The 24,522-nt window shown below is 40.9% G+C and overlaps 1 protein-coding gene and 1 pseudogene across 4 annotated transcripts in view; both read left to right on the top strand.

The window, feature by feature from the left end:
• The first annotated feature begins 2,147 nt into the window (after positions 1-2,147).
• CASK (calcium/calmodulin dependent serine protein kinase) overlaps positions 2,148-24,522 on the top strand; it is a 392,463-nt gene continuing 370,088 nt past the window's right edge. For all 4 annotated transcript variants that reach the window (XM_025372348.1, XM_025372349.1, XM_025372350.1 and 1 more), the window contains exon 1: positions 2,148-2,388. In XM_025372348.1, coding sequence (XP_025228133.1) covers positions 2,330-2,388 — 59 coding nt within the window. In that variant the 5' untranslated portion in view covers positions 2,148-2,329. The remainder of the gene's footprint in view (positions 2,389-24,522) is intronic.
• Positions 5,983-6,078, top strand: LOC112616706 (annotated as a pseudogene).

Raw genomic sequence — 24,522 nt, forward strand, 5'->3', positions numbered from 1 at the left:
CCCATGAGCAGAGCGCTTACTTATTTTTGCAATCGTCTCTCTCTTTTATTCACCTGCACTTTCTTTTCTGTTTTACTTTATAATTGTCCTTTTCTACCTCTGAGCATAGGTCCCTGTGGAAGATAAGAAACCCCAAAATGAAGTCGACAAGGGTTGGTATAGCTCAGTCTTGGGCTGGGGAAAAGAAGTGAAGCTGACAAGGTGACTTGAGAGGGTCCCTGTGCACTTCAGGGCAGAATGGAGTGACGCCTTATTCATTAGACATGAGCTGGACATGCCAACTTGTGGTGAGTTACTCTTGGACCCTTAAAGGAGGCAATGTTTCTCAAGTTCTGAAGCCCCCATCTCTAGAGAATGCACAAGCTCTTTGAGAAAGGAGGAAAACCGTGTGCAATTACACTTGTCCTCTGGTCTGCTTTTTTTTTTTTTTTTTTTTTTTTTAAAGGTTTAGTACCCAAATCCTTAGCAGGCAAATCTCTCAGCCTTTTGAGGGAGTGGTCAAGGGTTTGCACGAAACGTTTCTGAAGAGAAAATAGGCTGTGAGTCTCCACATCACCCCCTCCACTTTGGTATTAATAAATATATATATTTTTTAATTACCACACTGAGAAATTTACCAGACGATTTCTGGAAACTGACTTATGAACTAATTGGGCACTTTTGCTATGCGGAGGAACAAAGACTCTATTGGTCTTCAACTGAGGCATATACCTGTCTGATGGCGTTGGCTCATTCCGCACATGCTCAGTTGAACAGAAATCTTCATATTGAATGCAACCTAGCACAGCGGCAACACCCAGAACCTGACTCCCTGGCTGCTCCTGTGCCTGCACTGCCTCTAGTTGCATTTTGTTCCTGACAAGTCTAACATGTATAGGGAGTATACAGAGCAGAGTAGGTGCTGGGAGTTTGAGGGCAATATACAAAGGAGCTTAAAGTCGCGGTTTGTCCCTGTCTTCCTGGCTTCTCTCTAGGTTGGTCTCTAGTGAGGGTAGGCGCTGGATAGGTATTTGTTGAGTTTGGGGCAGAACGTGGGAGAAGCTGTCTCTATAGATGACCGTTTGCTGTCGCACACCTTCCTAGGCAGTTTTTGTTTAGTCCTTTCCTCGGACGACCTCCCCTTGCCCCCAGCCCTCATCTTCATTAAGGAATGACAGGGTAGCACTAAAAGCATCCGCTGCCAAGCACGGATTCAGTGACAACCTCTCTCCACCTCTCTTTTAGCTTTCTCATTCATTAGCACCCTATCCCTGCCTCTTTTCCCAGCAAAAAGCTGGGAAAGGCTCCCTGCGATTACAAAAGAAGGAAAGGGGAGCGGCCAGAGTTTCGAGCCTCTTGCGGGACAACAAGCGTACAGCCGTGGACCTTTTGTCTCCAGCCCCTTTCGCGGCTTGGTCGCCGCTAGGCGCGGAGGCGACGACCCCAACCAGCCCCGCCTCGGCAGCTGCAGCCGGCGCGCCCCGCTCAACCCCCCGCGCCCTCTAGAATCCCGGTGCCCGCCCGTTCGCCGTGACGCGGCCCTCGCCGCGCGCATGCGCCGCTCAGCCCGCTCCCCTTTCCCTGGGCCACCGCCTCCCGACGGGCTAGAGTGGGCGGAGTCTGTGGTTCTGGAAGCCGCGCCGCCGACGGGGGAGGAGGGCGTGTCTGCGCGAGGCGGGTGCGCGGGGCTGGCTAGCCGGTCGGCTGCTGAGGCGGAGGGGCGGAGCAGAAGGCGGCGGCCGCGGCTCCCGCCCGCACAGAGCGCCAGTCCCGCGAAGCCCCCTCCCACTCCCGGGCGGGCGGTGGCGGCTGCGGGAGGAGGAGAAGGAGGAGGGAGCGTCTCTGCCACCGCCTCCTGGTCCCCAGCGCCGATCCGCCGCCGCCACCTCCCTCCGCGGCGATCCTCCCTCCATGGTCCTGCCGCGGCCCCCTCTGTAGCCCGAGCTGCTCCGCGACGCGACGGAGCCGGCCTCGGACAGAGGGAGCGGTCGCGGCCTCGCGGCCCGCGCGGGCTGACGAGCGGAGAGCGCGACGCCGCGCGGTCCCCGAGGATCCGCACGCCGGGCAGCGCGGCCCGAGCAGCGCGAGGAGCAGCGGGCGGGCGGGCGGCGCCGGGCCCGGGCCGCCCTCGCTCCCGCGCCCCGGCCCCGCCGCCCGCGCCGGGGCGGTCGCCTGCAGAGGAAGGCGCTGCAGTCTCTGGGCCTCGCGGCCCCACTCGAGCGTCCTCGGCACCGAGGGCTCGCGGGTCCTGAGGGGAGGAGGCGATCCCGGGGCTGGGCACTGAGCTCTTGGGCGCCCCCACCCCCGTTTTCGAAGCCCTCCACGCTGCGGCCGCTATCCCCTCCGGACCATGGCCGACGACGACGTGCTGTTCGAGGATGTGTACGAGCTGTGCGAGGTGATCGGAAAGTGAGTCTCCACGCGAGGGAGCGGGAGTGTGGAAAAATGCATTTCAGTGATGCCCCGGTCTTCCCGCACCCGCTCCGGGCCTGCCCCCTGCCCTCTCTCCTTCCCCTCTTCCCCTCTCGTCCTTCTCATCTTGGAGTATTTATAGACGTGTACCTGGAGCTCCTGCCAGGCGGGGGCCTGGGGGTTCTCAGCGGTCCATTGAGGCCACCGAGCCGAGGCTGGCCACCCCGTAAGGCGTGGGGCCGGCTGCCTGCATTTTATCTGACGGTTGCACAGGGACGTGGCACAGCCGATTTTATAGTTGCTTCAGTTGGGGTTTTTGTTACCTTGCATGTGCCATAGACCATTTTTGAAAAGAGCAGCTTGCATTTCCTTTGCTTGTGTGGTGAGAGAGAGAGTGAGTCCAGGGTTTTAATTGTGGGGTGTGTGTCTATTGTGCGGGATATTAGACAGATGCCTTTGTGTACACCCCATGCCCGGATTGGAGGGGATCATTTAAGACCGGGTGCGTTCAGTTTCAGCACATTCCCTCCTGGTGTACATGAACGTGGAAAGAGTTGGGGGCATTCGAATTTTTAATGCTTCGTTATGCAATGACTGTTCAATCAGTGCTCGAGGCTCCCCTCGACTGTTGTTGGGATGGTGGTTAGCGTGGTAGAGCCGTCTGCTTTGAGTCACCGGGCTGGTCTAGAATATAGAACTGACAGTCCAAATGCTCATCCTTTCATCTGTGTTGTATAATTACGCTGGGGAAAAGCAGGGAATCAGATTAATCACAGTGCTGATTGAGAATTAAATCTGCAGTTCCTCATCTAATTGTCCATTCCTTAAATCTATTTTGAATAGTTTCCTTTTCATTCTTGTCAAACAGTATTCCAAGTGCACAATCCTGCTAATTTGCTTGTGAAGGAAATGCTGGCAATCTGAAGTTGATTTCCTAACACAGCGTGTATTCTGTGGCTTTAGAAGTTGAGGAGATAAGATTTAAGAGCAAATTTTTGCTTAATAAGGATCGCTAGAGCTACCATTGAAATATCTTACCTCTTTTTTTTTTTTTGGAAGCGGTGCTTTATTGTCTATTTTAAGGTCCACAGTTGGGAAATGAAACCAAGACCTTAGAGCAGTTGGTCCTATCTCTTTTAAGTTGTCTGCAGTACACGATTTCAATTTGAGTGCTAATTTGTTTCCTTTTCTTTCCATATTGAGGTATTACAGTGTTGCCTCACATGGTGAAATTGTGGGTAGAGCTTGCTACACACTTTACTCAGACCCAATTGATATGAGGACATGTTACTCCTTGCCCTATTGTTACATGACCAGCCAGACTGTTAAAAGGAAAGTATCCAAATGTGCCCTGTTAAAGTGGTTGTGAAGTGTTCTAGAACAGCACTGTCCAAAAGATATATTATGAGCCACATTTGTAATTTAAAATTTTCTAGTAGCCACATTTAATAAAAACATACAGGTGCAATTAATTTTACTAAAATATTTTATTTAACCCTGTAGATCCAAACTTAACACTTAAACATGTAATCAGTATGAAAAAATATTAATGAAGTATTTTACATCTTTTATGCTAAGTCTTTGAAATCCCAATGTGTATTTTACACTAACAGCACATCTCAATTCTGACACTAAGCTACATTTCTGATAAAAATCAGAAATACTTAATCTGTATTTAGGTTTCATAAAATGTGCATTTACAAAAGTAGATTCACATACCCAAGTTACCCAATATACATACCCAATATACATAAAAGTTTTCCAATAACTGAATCAAGTACGTTTTTCTAAATTTAAATTTTAATTAATTAAAATTAAATAAAATTCAAAATTCAGTTTCCCAGTCGGACCAGCCACGTTTCAGGTGCCTAGTAACCACATGTGAATAGCACAGTTCTAGAGAGAAAAATGTATCAAAAATCTCCTTGGTTTCCTCATTCTTAGCAGCACCCAGTGAAGATAAATTAGGTGTTTCCCAAGAGCCTCCAAATGACCGTATGTGTGGGTGAATTACGTTTGTTGCATCTTAGTTATAGCTGATGTAAACGAACTAACAAAGTCATAATTGGAAAATGTGAGATTAAAATGTTAATTATATTGTGAAGATGGAAAATAGCCATCACTGAATCAGTTTTGGTAACTAGTTCTGATTCCTTAAGGTCTGGAAGGGCGATGATGTGATCTCTTTGGATATCAAAAAGAAATGGTCAGAATCACATTAACACAGTCAGTATTCCGCTGATTTGTAATTGATAGAATATTTTCAGGAAACACCCCTGGGAGAAGAAAATTCATCTTTTCTGGCTGTTTCAGAGCTGCATAAAGAGGGGCAGCAAGCTAATTTTGAGGTGATAGGTACTCTATGGCTACCTTAACTACTATGAACTGTGAAATCTCATTCATATTTGAAACCAATTCAAATCTGACTTGGTCAGTGCCAATTATAAAATGCCGTTACGTGAAATAATGAATTCAAGCTAGCCTTATTGTTAAAGAATGTAATAATAGTGTTCCTCAACCTGAGTAAAGGTTGAAGGTTTCTCTAGTAAATTGTCTTAGTATATATTGATCTGGAAATTGAAATTAGCTTGAGATTTTCTTGCAGGGACCTTGACAGCATACATTTTTAACTTAGAATTTGTTCACCTCTGAATTTGAACAGAAAGCCCTTGAAGATGTTTGCATGTACTGAAAACCTTTTTATTGATTTCTATTCAAGTTCTATGGAATTTTGTTTTCTTTTTCACCAAATTAGTATCACAAGTTGTTTTTCACCACTAGATCTTAATAGGTTTAAATTTTTACTAAGGTACTTCAAAATAGATTTCACTTTTCAAGACTAATTGACCTCCCACTCACTCCTCTACCTACGCAACCACCTACTCACTTACCCTCTGTGTACTTGGCCTTAATTGATGGCATAAATGAAAGTTCTCATCTAATTTAGACCCTTCAGTGTGTTTTTTTTCCTGTTGGTTGAGAAAGACAACTTCTAGAGTTAATGAGGTTTTGAAATATAAGATCATTATTTGGAATATGTTTTCTTTCCAGTGGCTGCAGCCTTTACCCTTGTTACAGCTGTCTTTGAGGGAACATGTGCCCAATTTGTTACAAATATTGGAAGGATGTCGTTTCCCTTTTTAAAAATTAAAACTCTTTTCCCTGTGTTTCTCATTTTTGAAAATCTTGCAGAAACTCCTTTGAATGCTTGTTGGTTCTATAACATTTTCTACGTAACTATCTTTCAAATGACTGAAACAAATCTCCAATAATACGACCTTATCGTAGTCCCAAAACTTCTTGTCTTAGCAAATGTAGCAATTACTGGAAAGGAAAGGCGTTATGCAAATAAGGTTAATGACTAATTTTTATGTCATGATCATTTACTGTATCTTTTACAAGTATAAGTAAGTGTACAACCGGTAATACTACATGAAGGAAATTTAAGACAATTCATCCAAATTAAAACATAGAAAAATGCCTACTTTCTTGGTACAGCAGTGTCTATGAAAGAGAATAACAAAATACACACCATTTTTACCTTGTGTTGGTACCTTTGCCGTATTATTTAGTAACCTGTAGCTTCTGACTTTCCTGCTCTGATAGGACATACACTAAAATTGGAATGATGCAGCATGACCCTTGCTTAAGGATGACATGCAACTGTGTGAGGCATGCTGTATTTGCTTACACCTTGAGAGCACTTATATTTAATTACAGTTACTTATTTATGGATCTCTCTAGTTCACTAATAAGGAGCTTCTTGAGGGCAGGGAATGTTTCTTACACATCTTTCCCCATTAACACAGTGCTTGCAATGTAACAGCCTTTCATTAGCTGTGGAATGAATTGAGTAGTTTTAATAAAATCTCATTAAAAGGCAAAAAAGCATGTTTATCAACCTCAGAGCAATTATTGTCCCAAGAACCTGCATTAAAGTAGTGGTTCTCCACCTGGCTGCATATTAGAATCATCAGGGGAGCTTTTAAGAAAGATCAATGCCAGAGCCCTGTGTCAAAGCAGTGAAATCCGAGTTTCTGGGAGTGGGTCCTGGTCACTGATATTTTTTAAAGCTCTCTGTGTGATTCTAATGTGCAGCTCTGATGGGGAGTCATTGGCTTAAAACTTAGATTATGTATGTAATATTTTGGGATTGGCTTTTCAGAGGCTTGCAATTCTTACAAAGTGGAATAAACTCTTTTTGGAAGGTATCGAATGAAGCTAAATGGCTAAAACATGGATTTTATCTTCTATGCACTTGTGTTTCTCAGCCTTATTGTGTAAGAATTTAGTTTTAGCTTGTGTTTGGCTTTGATTTCTTTGGCCTTTTAAGATCCACATTGATTTATGACACTCATCTAATGCTAACATGGCGATTGTCTGATGTTTGGAACAACACAGAACAAGGATTGCTTCAATAACAGTTGATGATGGTTTTCCACTATAATGGCTTGATTTAATATTAAGAAATTTATCAGTTTAGTATGGATTGTGTTTGTACATACACTCTATTAAAAGAGTATGGTTAAATTGCTTGTATGCTTTAAATTACATACTTGTGATTCCAGTAATGCTATTAGCTGGAGAATTGAGTTAATGCAGTCTTTATGTAAATACTGGATTAATAATATGTAAAGTATATAATTCAGCATACAGAAAAATTCAGCTTTACTAATTTGTACTAATTACTATGACTTTCACATGTATTGATTCACGCAATGATTTGGGTTTCTAGTACCATAGGGAGAATGTCGCATTGTGTTGAAAAAATGTTTCCTGGAAATTTTAACTAGACTTTGTAGGTAAACTAGTTTTTAATGTTAGGAAAAGATCAACTGTTTGCCTGAAGGAACCAAGAATTTTCCAGAAATGAGTAGATATTCCAAAAATACCAGTGATCGTGAAAGAAGTGCATGATCACAGTGACAGCCAAGTAACAAGGTAAAAGAAGTAATCAGCAGCTAAATTGTTGGTAGCCCAGAAAGAATGCAAGCCATGGGAGTTAAGCTGTACCTCTACAGAGGAAAAACCTTTTGAACTCAGGATGTGGATCCTACAGATAGCAGGCCTCAATGGGAGTAGGGAAGCAATATTGATTCCTGATGACGGAGTTTGATCCTAGGACCATTTGGAGGGAGAACAGAGCTACTCCGTTGCTTTTCTGCATGTATACAACCTTCTCGAGTCTCTTCATGTCTGCTTTTTACAGATTGCTTTAGGGCATGTTGTTTGAAGTTGTCTTCATAAATACTTCCTGTGGACTCCCTTAATTTTTATGACCGTAACACGCTTCTATGTACTTGACATAAGCAGTTCAGCTCCCTCCATTTTTTCCTTGTATCTGCAACAGTTTCACCTGATGAACTATGTCTCAAATGTCCCTAAATTGTGTTCCTGGATATTTCCTTTAAGCTGAAAATTCTTCTGTCTCCAGCTGTAGTTCTACTCAATACATTAAAGAAGCAGGTATACCTTGCTTCTTGAGATTATTCTTGAATTATTACGTTTTTGTAAACATTTTCACATTTTAAATGTGGTAGGAGTACTGACTGCATTTAAAGGAACTTTGACATAAGGTTGTTTAAAAAGCTTTTATAACTTAAAGCTTACTTTGTAAAGGGAATTGACATTTATCCCTCTAATATTAGGCATTTTGGATGTATTATTTCATTTAATCGAACCCATTTTACAAAGAACACCGAGATTCAGAGGGGGGTGATCAGTAATTCACCCAAGATCACATGGATTCCAACACGGTTCCATGGTTTTAAAGTCTATTCATTTCGTGCTGCATTCTGCTGCTAATTCAAGTTGTGAAAATACTGCGTTGGATTTTCTTAAAGACACATGTCTTCATTTTCAGAGTTTCTATACTGCAAATTTTAGTTGTTTGACTTTCTGGTTAAATTTCTTACCTCTTCAGTAGAGGTTCCATATACTATTTATTCTTTCATCTGTTTCTTTTTTATTTTTGTCTTTGTCTTTAATAAAACATCAGCATTTGTTACCAAACTAACTGGTAAATCTATGTATTGTTTAGCAATGAAAATATAGACTCTTGGCCATCTGTCCAAAATATAATTTGTTTTGGAACTTTCTCTACTCCTTTTACTCTCCAGATTTTTTCTTTCATTTCCCCTGCCCCAGCAGACAGGATAGTTGATTAATTACTCCTAACTTGCCAGACTAGAAGTAATAAGGTTTCAGAGGTAGATGTTTGTTGGGAGTGGGGTGGAGTGGTTTCCAAAGGATAGTTATTCCTGTATCCTGTGATAAAAATACGGAGATTGTTCTCTCTAATTCTGAAAACCATGTAGTGAGCTGCAGCTGCTGAGTCTGTGAGCTTCTAGCTGTTTGCCAGCACTGTACACCTTCAATAATCAAGAGACTGAGTTAACTATTGCAGAGCAGGTACCTGACCCCAGCCAACAAGCTGATGGGGTGTGCTGTTCTCACATTTTTTGGTTTTATTTTTTAGTTGCAAATGACAGTGAAGATTCTAGAACCACCAAATATGGCTCTGGATTTATGCTATAGGATTTAAGATGCTACAGAACTTGCTCTCCTTTCTTTCTGTCCTGGAGCCACTATGGTATTGGTTGTAGAGCCCAAGTCAGTATAGAGTATCTGACTTCTACCCTGGGAAAATTTCATTTCCGAAGCTAGTTTGTTTTGAAGTTAATATGTATTTCCAACATTTAGATTTAACAATTTTGTGTTACTTTTCTTTATTAATTAGTTTTTATACAGTAAATTATAAAAGTAATGATGCACATAGTAAATTTTATTTTATTTTATTTTATTTTTTTGAGATGGAGTCTCGCTCTGTCTTCCAGGCTGGAGTGCAGTGGCACGATCTCAGCTCACTACAACCTCCGCCTCCCGGGTTCAAGCGATTCTCTTGCCTCAGCCTCCCAACAAGCTGGGACTACAAGTGTGCACCACTGTGCCCAGCTAATTTTTTTATTTTATTTTTGACGGAATCTTGCTCTGTTGCCCAGGCTGGAGTGCAGTGGCGCAATCTTGACTCACTGCAAGCTCCGCCTCCTGGGTTCATGCCATTCTCCTGCCTCAGCCTCCTGAATAGTTGGCACCACAGGCGCCCGCCACGACGCCCAGCTAATGTTTTTGTTTTGTTTTGTTTTTTGTATTTTTAGTAGAGACGGGATTTTACCATGTAAGCCAGGATGGTCTCGATCTCCTGACCTCGTGATCCACCCGCCTCGGCCTCCCAAAGTGCTGGGATTACAGGCGTGAGCCACTGTGCCCGGCCTAATTTTTGTATTTTTAGTAGAGATGGGGTTTCACCAGGCTGGCCTCTAACTCCTGACGTCAGGTGATCCACCTGCCTTGGTCTCCCAAAGTGCTGGGATTACAGGCGTGAGCCACTGTACCCGGCTGTAAAATTTAAAATATAGGTGATACAAAGATAAGCAGTGAGTCTGTCTCAATTCTCATATCATCCATATCCCCATTCTCTAGAGGTAACCATTGTTCAGTTTCTTCTACATCTTTCTGGAAGCTTTTTGTTTAAAAGTGAGATCATATTTGTATAGTATGCTGAAATACTGATTTTTCATTAATAATAGTATATACTTGATGATCTTGTCATATCCGTTAATGTATCTGTCTGTCTCTATCTCCTCTTTAACTACTGCCCAGTATTCTGTCATATGGATTGTTACTTTGGCTTTGGATTGAGTGCAGGCCATTTGTAATTGTACATTGCTGGAAATGCTGAACTGGAATTTGGGTGAGAGGTATGGAATGGCAGTGAAGATTTGGGAGTCATCTGTGTGGAAGTAAAACTGAGTGAACGAATTCTTGGGGATTGACTGCTCTAGGGCTTGTGGTTTGGAGTATAACTCATAGAGTTAGAAGAATCAGGATAATGGACTGCACAGAAGTTTAAAAGTGAGGGGAGGATCAATAATGTAAAATGCCAATATTCTCTGAGGACTAAGAACACGCGTGGCTATAACGGAGAGACAATTTAAAGCACTTATCAAAATGAATATTATGTTTAATATTCGATTCATGATGTGTCTGAAAAGCTAGGTCTGGCTTCTTTTCTGTGAATACTAGTAATTTTATCCTATCTCTCTGTAAATCTGTCTCAGAACCAACATATTTAGGGTAAAAACGAAGATTTCTTTTTCACTGTAACTGTGTTTTGCAGATTTCTGATGGCTGGCTTTTAGGTAAAATCATTTGGTTTTCCTAAGATTATGTCCTTTTCATTCCTGAGCTTGTGCGTGACTGTCAATTAAATGGAAGCCTTTCATGAAGTGACAAAGTAAATTTTAGATACTTTACATTTACTCTAAGTTCTTGGTATGTGTCAAACCACTCTTATTGTCTTGTGTCTTTCTACGATAGGAAACTGAATTATTTCTAGCCTCAAGAGTTTTTGTCCACGCTGCTATTTTTGGTTGCCCACATCCATTCACAATAAGAAATGATTGCTTCATTGTATGTAAGCCAGTTTTTTGGTACCTAAGTGCATGCTAGTTCACTTCAGCTTCTTGTATTCTATTTATTACTGGGCTGTTGTACATTGTTTTCCCCCCCAATCTTTGTGATTTCTTTTAATATACTTTTTCTTCCCTTTTTGCTTTGTAATCATTGTTTTGAGTAATTGAATTATTTGCAGGTAAGAATGAGGATTGTTCTGTCTCTCATGCAGTTTAATAATATCCAAAATATACTATGTTCAGTCTGTATTTCAGGCTTTTAACTCTGAAGTTAGAGTATTTTGGTATATTTAAATCTAGGATAGAAGTACACTGTATTACTATTCACCTACATGCAGATTTTAATGTTTTCTTAAATTAAAGGATGATAATATTCATTCAGTTACAGAGGTCTCTCTATAGTCCTTCCATGGTGTGCAGATTACCATTATACTACTGCTATTTCATAGACTCTAATTTGTGTTTTTAGAAAACATCATTGATTCTCGGCCTTTTTTCTTACCCTTGGTATGTGATTTCCCCTAAACATATGGATTGCCGTTGCTCCGTGGCTTGTTAGGCAGCCCTCTTCTGATCTGGTAACCTTTGGGCACAGTGTGGCTCTTTTCTTATTTATAAAAGGAATGATAGCTGCTTCACAAACCATTTGCATGGATTAGTGGATTGTAAAGTGCAGCATAAGTATTTTTTATTTCTAGAATGTCTCAGATACTCAAATTACTTTTGGCAGTTATGTACGTAAGTTTCAACAATTTCCAAATGTGCACATTCTCAGTGCTAAACACAGGCTCTATTACATAAATAATATGGTGAAATGAACATTCTTTTCTACCATGTGTGTAAAATTGTTAGTGGTGCTAACTTTTATTCATTGTTCATTTTTGCATTCATTTCTAGCTGTGAGGCCCTGGGCAAGTTAGTTAGCCTCTCTGACCCTCAGTTTCTTTAGCTGTAAAATGTGGTTAATGGTATATACCTTGTAAGGTTGTTGTGAGGATTGAATAGCATGATCTATGTGAAATGTCTAAAGGTTGTTATTATTTTAATTGCCATTGTCATTATTATTCACCAAACACTTGAGTTCTCTGGCCTCGAGGAGCTCAAATGACTTATTCACACACTCATGCACATATCCTCTGCATAACTTGGTAGCTGACAGACACATAGTAAAATATTTGGTCAGCAGTTGTTGAATGAGTGAGTACATTAACTGAGAAATCCAGAGACTGTGTGACCACCTAGTAGGAGAAGGAAGTTGGGGAAATCTTTAGAGGAGGTGAGGCTTGAACGATTTGCCAGTCTTGTCCTTGGGTAACTCATGTTATCTTTGTAGGCCTGTTTCCTCATTTATAAAAAGGAGTAGAGGAATACAAGTAGGGAAAAATTAAAGAAATTTTAATAAAGTTACATATATAACTTTAAAAAAGTATGACTTTCATAAATTATATATATATATATATATATATATAAAAATTACTTGCGAGAGAGGAGCTCACTATGTTGCCCAAGCTGGTCTCAAACTCCTGGCCTCAGGCAGTCCTCCCGCCCCAACCTCCCAAAGTGCTGCGATTACAGGTGTGAACCACTGCACCCAGCCTAAGAAATATGTTGAAGAGTGTTTTGTGTCTTTTTAAAAACCATCCAGGCCCAGTGCAGTGGCTCATGCCTGTAATCCCAGCACGTTGGAAGGCTGAGGCAGGTGGATCACTTGAGGTCAGGAGTTTGAGATCAGCCTGACTAACATGGTGAAACCCTGACTCTACTAAAAATACAAATATTAGCTGGGCGTGGTGGTGCATGCCTGTAATCCCAGCTACTTGAGAGGCTGAGGCAGGAGAATCGCTTGAACCCGGGAGGTGGAGGTTGCAGTGAGCCAAGGTTGCGCCACTGCACTCCAGCTGGGGCAACAAGAGCAAAACTCGTCTCAAAAAACAAAAACAAAAACAGAAAACAAACAAACAAACAAACTGTCCAGTGAGCTGTAATCACTTCACTGCACTCCAACCAAGGCAACAGAGCAAGACGCTGTCTTAAAAAAATTCTTTTAAAACTGTCATTGCTCTCATTGTTCAACTCCCACTTATGAGTGAGAACATGCAGTGTTTGGTTTTCTGTTCCTGTGTTCGTTTGCTGAGAATGATGGTTTCCAGCTTCGTCCATGAGAACATATGGGCACAGGAAAGGGAATATCACACCCTGGGGCCTGTTGGGGGGTGGGGGGCAAGGGGAGGGATAGCATTAGGAGAAATACCTAATGTAGATGACGGGTTGATGGGTGCAGCAAACCACCATGGCACATGTATACCTATGTAACAAACCTGTCTGTTCTGCACATGTATCCCAGAACTTAAAGTATAATTTAAAAAAGTAAAAACAAAAAGAAGAAAAAGCAACAAAACTGTCATTGCCTCTTATGTACATAGAAAAGTTAGTATTGAGTTATAGATTTTCATAATTTGTTTCCAAGTCTGTTCTAGATTATAATTCTGTAGTGTTGTGAAAAACTCCCAAGATTATGTTAAAAGAAGGAATTTTTTATCACACTTCTTATGTTTGCGTTTAGACAATTGGCAGATTAATTAATTGTTCATCGTGTGAAATTTCAAGACTGAAAAAAGGAAAATCCCAGAATATATATTTCAGAAACACCCATATATAGGATTTATGAGTATTATAGTGTTCCTTTATGTAACTTCCCCAAATTTTATTACAACAGCAATTTCTACATCTTAACAGTGAGCAAAATGAGGTGGAAAGATTCTGAAGTTGTAGTCTCTGACATGATTGGGCACTGAATCTAAATAACCTAAATCCACAGAACAGCATTTCATCTACTAATTCTTATTACATTGTCAGGTATAAGAATGATCATGTTGAAATTGAGTGGTTGGTCTGTTTAGATCACTTCTATGGAAATACTGCTTAGGTTGATTTCAGAAATCCTTGGACAGTATTATTTATATTGCATTATTTAGGTTAGAAATTTTTGCTGACTTCCATCTGAGTTATTAGTTCAAAAGCAGAATCATCAGTCTTTACTTACATAGAATCTCTGCTGGTCCTCATCGTAGGCTTAATATCTTCTTAACTGGCTTTTTGTTAGCAGTATAGTGTGGCATTAAATTTGAGACTATCTTTTTAATAAATTTTTTTAAATTTTGTCAGTTGTGGAATAATTAGATACTTGTAAAACAAGCAAGAAGCTGTTTTCACTGAGGACTTTCTTTAATTACATTTCATATAAATTTAAGAGAACCGTTACTAGAATATTAAAATCACAGGTTACAGTGAGAATGTATTTCACATAATCAACATACATAACATTTTTAAAAGCATGCTAAAGACAGAAAAAAACCTTTACCAACCATACATTATAGGCAATGCTTTAAAAAAAAAAAAAGAAAGAAAGAAAACATTTTGCTCTTATGGATGTGAAAGTGAATCTGTGTAAGTGTGTATTCAAATGAAGATACTCATTATCATTGCAGAAGGAGTGTGGGTATCTGGAGAGGGAGCATTCTAAGCTTGCTGCTCTACTTTTTGGATTATCTACATTAATATTTCTCCCACTGCTGAGTATTTCTGTTATACTGCTGGATCATCACACTTCCATAATCTATGACCCACTTGCTCTAATGGTAGAATGGGCTTTAAACTGGCATCTGATTAAAGTTCAGGCTTCTTAGTTAGACTTGCCTGGGTGGCTTCAGAATTAGGCCCACAAATATGAATGAATATGGAGTTGAAGATCTTACTAGAATAATATTTTCCCCAATGAAGACACATTCATAAACATGGTCCTAAAAAGATATGTGTAAGTTGGATTTGAAAAATGCAATTTAAGAGTTACTAGGAAAAAGGGATTTTAAGAAAAATTTTTAAATAATTTGCGTGATATCACCAGTTGATTTTTCTTTAGTTTCTTCATCTTGTAAAAGAAGGATAGTAATGGCTATATTATCTACCTCATGAGACTCTCATGCACATAAAATTACATAATTCTTAAGTCTTAAACTACCTTACATATATTATTGTTTCAATTTTATTGAAATAAAACACTTTTTTTTTTTTTTTTTTTTTGAGACAGAGTCTCACTCTGTCGCCCAGGCTGGAGTGCAATGGTGCAATCTCTGCTCACTGCAACCTCTACCTCCTGGGTTCAAGCGATTCTCCTACCTCAACCTCTCGAGTAGCTGGGACTACACACATGCACCACCACATCCGGCTTATTCTTGTATTTTTATTACTGACGGGGTTTTGCCACGTTGGCCAGGCTGATCTCAAGCTTCTAACCTCAGGTGATCTGCCTGCCTCGGCCTCCCAAACTGCTGGGATTACAGGCATGAACCACCATGCCAGGCCCAAACTAGAACACTTCTAATGGACTTGTACTTTGGCCGGGCGCGGTGGCTCACACCTGTAATCCCTGCACTTTGGGAGGCCAGAGCGGGTGGATCACTTGAGGCCAGGAGTTCAAGACCAGCCCAGGCAACATGGTGAAACCTCATCTCTACTAAAAATGTCAAAAACTTAGCCGGGCATGGTGGCATGTGCCTGTAATCCCAGCTACTTGGGAGGCTGAGGCAGGAGAATAGCTTGAACCTGGGAGGCAGAGTTTGCAGTGAGCTGAGATCGTGCCACTGTACTCCAGCCTGGGCAATAAAGCGAGACTCCGTCTCAAAAAAGGAAAAATAAAAAGCAAGAACATGGGCTTTGTTGACTTTGATTTTCTAAGAATCATTTACGTTTGCCTTTAAAACTGATTTTATTTTCTTGTTTGATTTATAAACATTAATACTTCTCAACTCCTTATAGGGCTTAGAACATGTTAGGTGAAACTATTGAATAAAGAGATTTGAGAATGAGTTATGTTTATTTTACTGGTGGGGCAATGATAAATTTACACTGAAGTCAAAGTAAAGAAAGACTCCTGAGTATTTTTTTCCCCCAGCTTCTTTTTAAATTGCTTAATTTTGTTGGAGCTTTGATGTTTGGGACTTACTACAAGTGAAAAATGTTTGTAGCCAATCAGATGGAACAGAATGTTCCATCTGATATTGAACATCCTGTTTAGTCAGTGAGGTTTAGATCAGTGGTTTTCAAAGTGTGGATCTTCTGACCAGTAGCAGCATCTGGAAACTTGTTAGAAATGCAGATTCTCAGGCCCTGCCCTGGCCCTACAGAATTAGAAGCCCTGGGGTTGGAGCACAACTATTTCTGTTGTAACAAGCCCTCCGAGGGAATTCTGAGGCACACTCAAGATTGAGAACCACTGTCTTAGAACTCTAGATCAGGGGTCAGTAAACTATGGTCCATGGGCCAAATCATCCTACTGCCTGTTTTTGTAAATAGTTATTTGGAACACAGCCACCATCATTTATTTAAGTATCATCTGTGGTTGCTTTTATGCTGTGGGGCAGAGTTGATTAGCTGTGACAGAGACCAAATGGTCCATACAGCCTCAACTATTTATCCGGCTTTTTACACAAAAAGCTTGCCAATCCCTACTCAAGATGAAGCCTTCATGCTGTTTTCTTTCCTTTAATTCTGAACTGCGAACCGCTAAATCGTTAGGTAAACACTTGTGTTTGCCTTTACACCTGACCCTCCTATTTCTACAGGTCCATTCTTCTCTCTGATATCAAATTATTAATTCGGTAACTAGAGACTTGTAAATGAAAATAACATACTACTCTGCCCTTTCCTTTTCTGTTAGGTAATGGTGGTAGCCTGTTTAACAATTCTGTGACCTTTTCTCACTGATTTTGTGCTGGTGTCCTTGGTTTTTCTGTACTCTGGTGTAATCTAACTTAATCATGTATTATAATCTTCATTTTTCCCAATTCTTACTGCCTTTTTACTTCCTCAAGAGAAAACCCACCTTGTGACTCCTAAGTTTAGGGATTCATGTGAGCTGTTTGGTATGGTTTTTTTTTTTTTTTTTTTTTTTTTTGAGACAGAGTCTTGTTCTGTCACCCAGGCTGGAGTGCAGTAGTACAGTCTCAGCTCACTGCAACCTCCACCTCCCAGGTTCAAGCAATTCTCCCTGCCTCAGCCTCCCAAGTAGCTAGGATTACAGGCACCCGCCACTGCGCCTGGCTAATTTTTCTAATTTTTGTATTTTTTAGTAGAGTTGGGGTTTTGCCGTGTTGGCCAGGCTGGTCTTGAACTCCTGACCTCAGGTGATCTGCCTCCCTCAGCCTCCCAAAGTGCTTGATGTGTTCTAAGCCAGGGGTCCCCAACCCTTGGGCCTCTGACCAGTAACGGTTCATGACCTGTTAGAAACCAGGCCACACAACAGGAGGTGAGCAGCAGGCCAGCCAGCATTACCGCCTGAGCTCTGCCTCCTGTAAGATTAGTAGCGACATTAGATTCTCATAGAAGCACAAACCCTATTGTGAACTGTGCATGCGCGGGAACTGGGTTGCGTGTTCCTTACGAGTATCTAATGCCTGATGATCGGAGATGGAACAGTCTCATCCCGAACCCTCCCACCCCCACCCCTGGTCCCCGTCGTCCATGGAGAAATTGTCTTCCACAAAACCAGTCCCTGGTGCCAAAAAGGTTGGGGACCACTGTTCTAAGCCATTGAAATAGTGCCATCCCTTCTGGAAAATTGTTACCCTTGTCCTAGAGTGCTGTAGTCACTGGTATTTCACCAGGATGTTAGTGAGCACATAGATATTGAATATTTTGGGCAATCTTAGACTGTTTACTGGGACAGTTTTAAAAGTTAGCCTTCCCACATCCATCCAAGGATGGCTATTTCTCTTTGTAGTTGGAATGTCATATTGTACTCTTGATTCTCCTTTGTACCTGCTCTCAGCCATTAAGGTGATTGGTGGTCAACTTCGTATAAAATACAACTGAATTTTACCATTGTTCTTATTGATGCACTTGAATGTTTCTCTTTACGCATATCACTGAGGGAAGTATAATAGCCTTTGAAAGAAAGGCCTTCTTATAGTCTCCTGGCTCTGGTAGCAAGGTCAGGCAAAAGTGGTGTTTTTGCAGTTGTGACTCCATAGTTGTATTTTTCCTTATGTAACTGATGTTTTAAGTCGGAAAATATGACTTTGCCAAATGATGCTGAGCTATATTACTGGTGAGTTTGTTTCGTTCCTGATTGCTTTCAGTACATCTGGGTTGAATACTTTAGTAGTGGATGCCGGGGAAGATACAGGAAATAGTGAGCTGGAGACTGGAAATTATTGAGTTAGACATTTAATTTAGGCTTTCCCAATCAACTTACTTCATACCTTTTGCCCTGCTTACTCATCCTAGAGGTGAGGAACAATGAGAAGAGGGGTCAGGCAAAGGCCATCCCTCAAAGTGTGGTTACTTAGGTCTGTCGCCAAAAGCAACCTACCTACTGGAAAATTTGAGCTTTACGGTCTTCTGCAGTATAGTGTTGGAAATGCAGTATTTTAAAAATTAAATTGTTATTTATAGCAGTGAATAAAATGTGAACTCTTTAAAAGAGAGTAGTGTTACTGTCCCAGCTAGCGCAGTAGCCACCCACATGAATCATCTGAACAACCTCCTCATTTCTGTTTTATCTACCTGAAATAGGGGTCAGTGGTAGGTGATGATGAAAGTTTGGGAAATCATGCCATGCATTAGGCAAGAGAAATGCTCTGGTGACTCTTGCTGTGTTGTCCTCCCCTCATGTGCATAGGAGTCTGGGGCAGCCCCAAGAGCTAGAGGTAAGCTTTAATAATTTCCCTGGGTTCCTTGGCAGCTGGCCATGCTTAGGAGCTGGGTGCTACTTCCAGAGTAGCAACTGCTGTAGAAAAGTTCTGCCAAATGTGTAGATTTTGAGCCATTTTAAAGGCTATAATGTATAGATTCAAATTTTTTAGTAGGCAGAGAATATTATTTAAGGGTACTTATGCTGCAGTATTGGATAAGGTTCATTGTGAAATAGATACTACAACAAGGCCTCCATGTGACATAAACCTATTGGAGCTTGTGTACTTTTAAAACCATATGTTTAATACATATGTTGAGCTTCATTAGGTCAGGATTCTTGGCTGTCATAGTCATTGTTGTATCTCTGCAACCTAGAGTAGTGTCTGGTACATAGTAGATGTTCAGTATATAGTTGAACCAGTTCAAACAAGGGGAAGAAGTGGCTGAACACATTAGAAAAGATAAAATTTATGGCCTATAGTGCACAAAGTCAGAAGTTCATATTTTCTTTTAGTGCTAATATCTTGCTGCTTCAAAACCATTTAGTTCTCATAATGTTCTTTTGAAATAGGTTAGTAGACTTAGAATTGTATAGTATATGCCGAACATAGTAGTGGAATTCTGAGTAATACCTGGTTTCCCTAGTTGAGATCTGTAAGACCAATGCTCTGATTAAATCAGATGGAGAAAAGAAGTCTCTTAAGGTTGAAATGGAATGGAGAATTTTATAGTGAGTGAAATTACTAATGAGTGGCTTACTTGATCTATCTAAAACTGTTTCATTGTTTGTAAAATGGAGACAGTAGACTTTAACTGATAGTATTGTTATGAAGATTAAATAAGATACTGAGTATGAAGTCCTTGGAGCCTTGCAGGTGCGCAGTGAGCATGAATTGTTTTCAACATCAACAGTAATTTTTGAGAGCTTCCTAATCAGTCACCTAGCTAGTCCCACCCAGCCTTGGGCAAAGTGAAGGGGCCATACGCCACATCCTGCGTCTGGTTTATATTGCAGCCACTAGCCAGATGTGGCTGTTTCAAGTTAATTAAAATTAAAATTTAAAACTCACTGAACAGACATTTCTCCAAAAAATTTATAAATGACCAATAAATACACAAAAAGGTGCTCAATGTCAAGTCATTATGGAAGTGCAAATCAAGACCAAATGAGATACCACTTCACGTACACTAGGATGGCTAGAATCAAAAAGACAATAACAAGGGTTGGCAAGGATGTGGATAAATTGGATCTCTCATACATTGGTGGGAATGTAGAATGTTGCAGCCACCATGGAAAACACACTGGCAGTTCCTCAAAAAGTTAAATACAGAGTTTCCATATAGCCCTGCAATTCCATTCCTAGGTATGTGCCCAAGAGAATTAAAAATGTATATTTACACAGAAACTTACACATGAACATTCATAGCAGCATTTCATAATAGCCGAAAGGTGGAAACAACCCCAGTGTCCATCAGTGGATGAATGGATAAACAAAATGTGGTAGTTGCATGGAATATTATTTATAAAATTATTTATAAAATAAGATAAAGACACATGCATGTGTATGTTCATCACAGCACTATTCATAATAGCAAAGGCATGTAATCAACCTAGATGCCTGTCAATGGTGGACTGGATAAAGAAAATGTGGTACATTTATACCGTGGAATACTATGTATGCAGCCATAAAAAAGAACAAGATTATATCCTTTGCAGCAACATAGGTGGAGCTGGAGGCCATTATTCTGAGTGAAGTAACACAGGAACAGAAAACCAAATAGCGCATATTCTTACTTATAAGTAAGAGATAAACATTGAGTCCACATGGACACAAAGAAGGGAACAATAGACACTGGGGCCTACTTGAGGGTGGAGCATTAGGATCGAAAAACTATAGGATGCTATGCTGATTACCTGGGTGACAAAATTATCTATACACCAAACCCCTGTGACATGCAATTTACCCATGTAATATGTGTCCCCTGAACCTAAAATAAAAGTTGGAAAGAGGAAAAAAAGATCACTTTGGGAAGAATTGATAGCTTAAATTATTGCATCATCCAATATATGAACAAGGTATATCTCTATTATTTGGGTATTGTTTAATTTCTCTCAGCAGTGTTTTGTAGTTTTAAAAGTACAAGTCTTGTACATCTTTTGTCACATTCTTAAATATTTCATATTTTATGCTGTGGTAAATCTGTTTTTCATTTGAATTTCTGATTGTTGTTAGTATATAGAAATGTAATTTATTTTTTGTGTATTACTCTTGTGTCCTGCAACTTTGCTAGACTCACTTATTCTAGTAGAATGATGTATATTGCATTGGATAGTCTACATAGATGATCATATCGTCTGTGAATAAAGACTTCCTTTCCCCCCAAAAAGAAATAAAGTACAGATACACAGTGCAACATACATTAACTTCAAAAACATTATGCTGAGTAAAAGGAGCCAGACACAAAAGACCACATATTGTATGATTTCATTTTTAAGAAATGGCCTCAGTAGGTAAATCTGTTGATATAGATGCTAGATTAGTAGTTACCAGGGACTGGGAGGAGGAGAGTATGGGCAGTGACTACTAATAGGTATGAGGTTTCATTCTGAGGTTATGAAAATTTTAATGGAATTTAGGTAGTTCTTAGTGATCATGGCACAACTTTGTGAATATACTAAAACCCACCAGATTGTATACTTAAAAAGGGTAAATTTTATGGTATGAATTATATCTCAATAAATGTTATTTTTAAAAATTCAGTTACTTAGTTACTTTAGCCACATTTCAGTTGCTCAGTAGCTACATGTGGCTAGTGACTGCATGGTAGACAGTGCAGATTTAGAACGTTTCCATCATCACAGAAAGTTCTGTTAGACAGCACTGATCTAAGAGTCTCAATCTGAGACCAAAAAATAAAGGAAGAAAAAACAGTCTAAAAAACACAGGGAATGGAGAACAGATTATGTTTTGAAGAAATGTTACTTTGGGGTAGTTTTACCCTTTGTTGCTCTTTGACTACTAGGAGCGCTCAACATTATTTTCGTTTTATTCTCAAAACAAATGCATGTGGTAGGTACTGTTATACTCACATTTTATGAATGAATTAATTGAGGCTTTAATGAGTTTTAAGATATTTGTGTGGTAAGGTAGAGCAAAATTTCTAACCTAGGTACATAATCTCTGTTACATTGTTTACCTCTGTTTATGGTGTTTTATTTTTTTACCAACCATCCTCCACTCCCACTTTGTTGCTAGCCCAATAGAGCTATTTTCAGTACCCTAAATGCACAGTTCTTTTTGTGCCATAGCAGGTGCTAGTCCTCCTTCCTCCTTCTGCCATCTCCCCACACTAGTATGTGCATGTGCACACATTTACTGGCCCCACTTACCTGAAAGCATAGTGCACATCTCTCTTCCTTTGTGAAGCTATCTGATACCACAGTTTTAGGGGCTACTCTCTCACCTGGTTAAGGTTACATAATGTCGCAAGATATAAGCAAGAATGCTGACAGGATTCTTGTTGTGGCACTATGACACATTGAGCCCTATTCATAGCTACTGTGTTGGTGACTCTAACAAGGAAATGGTCTTCTAGCCCAGGCCCTTGGCTCCCATTTATACATTATCTCCTTTCCACTCACAGCCTTCTTTAATCCCCACCCTCACTGCTACAGTACCTGACTGAACTTTGCCTTTCTTTGCCTCTTCATATGTTTTTCTGCTTAAGCTTTTTAAACTTGATGAAATACTGCCATGTTTTTATATTTTTCTGCTCACAAAACTCTTAATGGTAAAGATACCTGACTGAATTCGGAAGTGTTTTCATGGCTTTGCCTGATTCTGAGGTCGTATTTTCTAACTTTATGCTAACATCAGTTTACTCTCTTGTTTTATATGGAGCATGTATTCCTGTAGCTTCTGAAGAAAGGTTTAATGGGAAGCAAATTTTGAGACTACATGTGGTAGGCTAAATCATGGCCCACCAAAGATGTACATATCCTAATTACTAGAACCTGTGAATATGTTACTTTACATGGTAAAAGGATCTTTGCAGATGTTATTAAATTTTGGATTTTGAGATGGGGGATTATCCCAGACTATTTGGGTGGGCCCAATTTAATCACAAGGGTCCTTATAAGAGGAAGGCAGGAGGGCCAAAGTAAGTAAAAGGAGACACGACAATGGAATCAACCAGAGTTTGGAGTGATGCACTTTGAAGATGGAGGAAGAGGGCCACAAACCGGGGAATGCAGGCAGCTTCAAGAAGATGGAAAAGCTTCTCCCCTGAAGCCAACATCTTAATTTGAGATTTATGATCTCTGATCAGAACTGTAAGAGAATAAATTTGTGTCATTTAAAGCCACTAAGTTTGTGGTAATTTATTACAACAGTAATAGGAAATTATGAATACACCATGTATAAAAATGTCATTATGCCCTTTGACTTGATTGATAGTTTATGTAGACCTAATATATATGTACATATACTAGTCTCCATGGCTCCATGCTGCAGTGGACCCAGGACCCAGGCCCACCATCCACGGACTCAGGTTCCAAGCCCACCCCAGCAGACTTGGCCTCCAGACTCACCCTGGTGTATCTGGGCTCCAGGATCATCCCTAGTTGTCTCAGACTCCAGGCCTGCCCCTGCATTCCCAGTCTTCAGACCTACCTTCATGATCCCAAGCACCAAGCCTGCTTCCTTGAATCCAGGTGCCAGGCTCATTCTAGCACCAGGCTAGTCCCTTAGGACTCAGGCTCAAGGCCCACTGCAGCACCCGGTTGAGCTTTATGGACCTAGGATTCACGCTGGCCCCTGTGAATACAGGCTTTAGGCCTGCCCTGCATGCCCAGTTGACAGGCTTACCTGAGTGGACCCTGGCACTAGGCTGGTCCCCACGCACACCAGGATTCAGATCCACCCCAGCAAACTCAAGCCGTAGGCCTGTCCTGATGGACCCAAGTTTCAGGATAGCCTACCTGAAAACTCCAGCAGCAAGCCCACCTGCCAGACAGCCCTCCAGAATTTCTGGACAGGCTGACTGCTAAAAGGCTTTTCCTGCCAAAGCCAGTCTGTGAAGACTGCAGGTGCCTACTTCTTTTTTTGTTGTTGTTCCTTTTTCTGAGACAGGGTCTCACTCTGTTGCCCAGGCTGAAGTGTAGTGGAGTGATCACAGCTCACTGCAGCCTTGACCTCCCAGGCTCAAGCAATCCGGCTGCCTCAGCCAGTCCTACTGCCTCAGCCTCCTGAGTAGTTGGGACCACAGGCAAGTGCTACCAGGCCTGGCTAATGTTTGTATTTTTTGTAGAGACAAGGTTTCTTCAAGATGCCCAAGTTGGTCTGGAACTCCTGAGCTCAAGCAATCCACCTGCCTTGGCCTCTGAAAGTGCTGGGATTACACGCATGAGCCACCATGCCCAGCAAAGTGCTGCTTTGTAAAATGTGCAGACACTCATGCAAGGCTGCAGGGATCACCAATAATCAGGGAAACATGACATCACCAGAGGAACAAAATGAAGCACCAGTAACCAGTCATAAAGAAATGGACATCTATGAATTGACTGATAAAGAATTCAAGGCCAGGTGCAGTGTCTCACATCTCTAATCCCAGCACTTTGGGAGGCCAAGGTGGGTGGATCACTTGAGGTCAGGAGTTTGAGACCAGCTTGACTAACATGGTGAAACCTCATCTCTGCTAAAAATACAAGAATTAGCCAGGTATCATGGCATGCGCCTGTAATCCCAGCTACTCGGGAGGCTGAGTCAGGAGAATTGCTTGAACCCGGGAGGCAGAGGTCACAGAGAGCCAAGGTCATGCCACTCCCCTCCAACCTGAGTGACAGAGCAAGACTCCGTTTCAAAAAAAAAGAAAAAAATTTCAAAATAATCAAATAATCATCTTGAAAGAAGTTCAATGAGTTAAAAGAGAATACAGATGGACAACAAAATCAGGAAAACAATAC

This window comes from Theropithecus gelada, chromosome X, assembly GCF_003255815.1.
Source record: "Theropithecus gelada isolate Dixy chromosome X, Tgel_1.0, whole genome shotgun sequence".
Classification (NCBI taxonomy): Eukaryota; Metazoa; Chordata; class Mammalia; order Primates; family Cercopithecidae; genus Theropithecus; species Theropithecus gelada.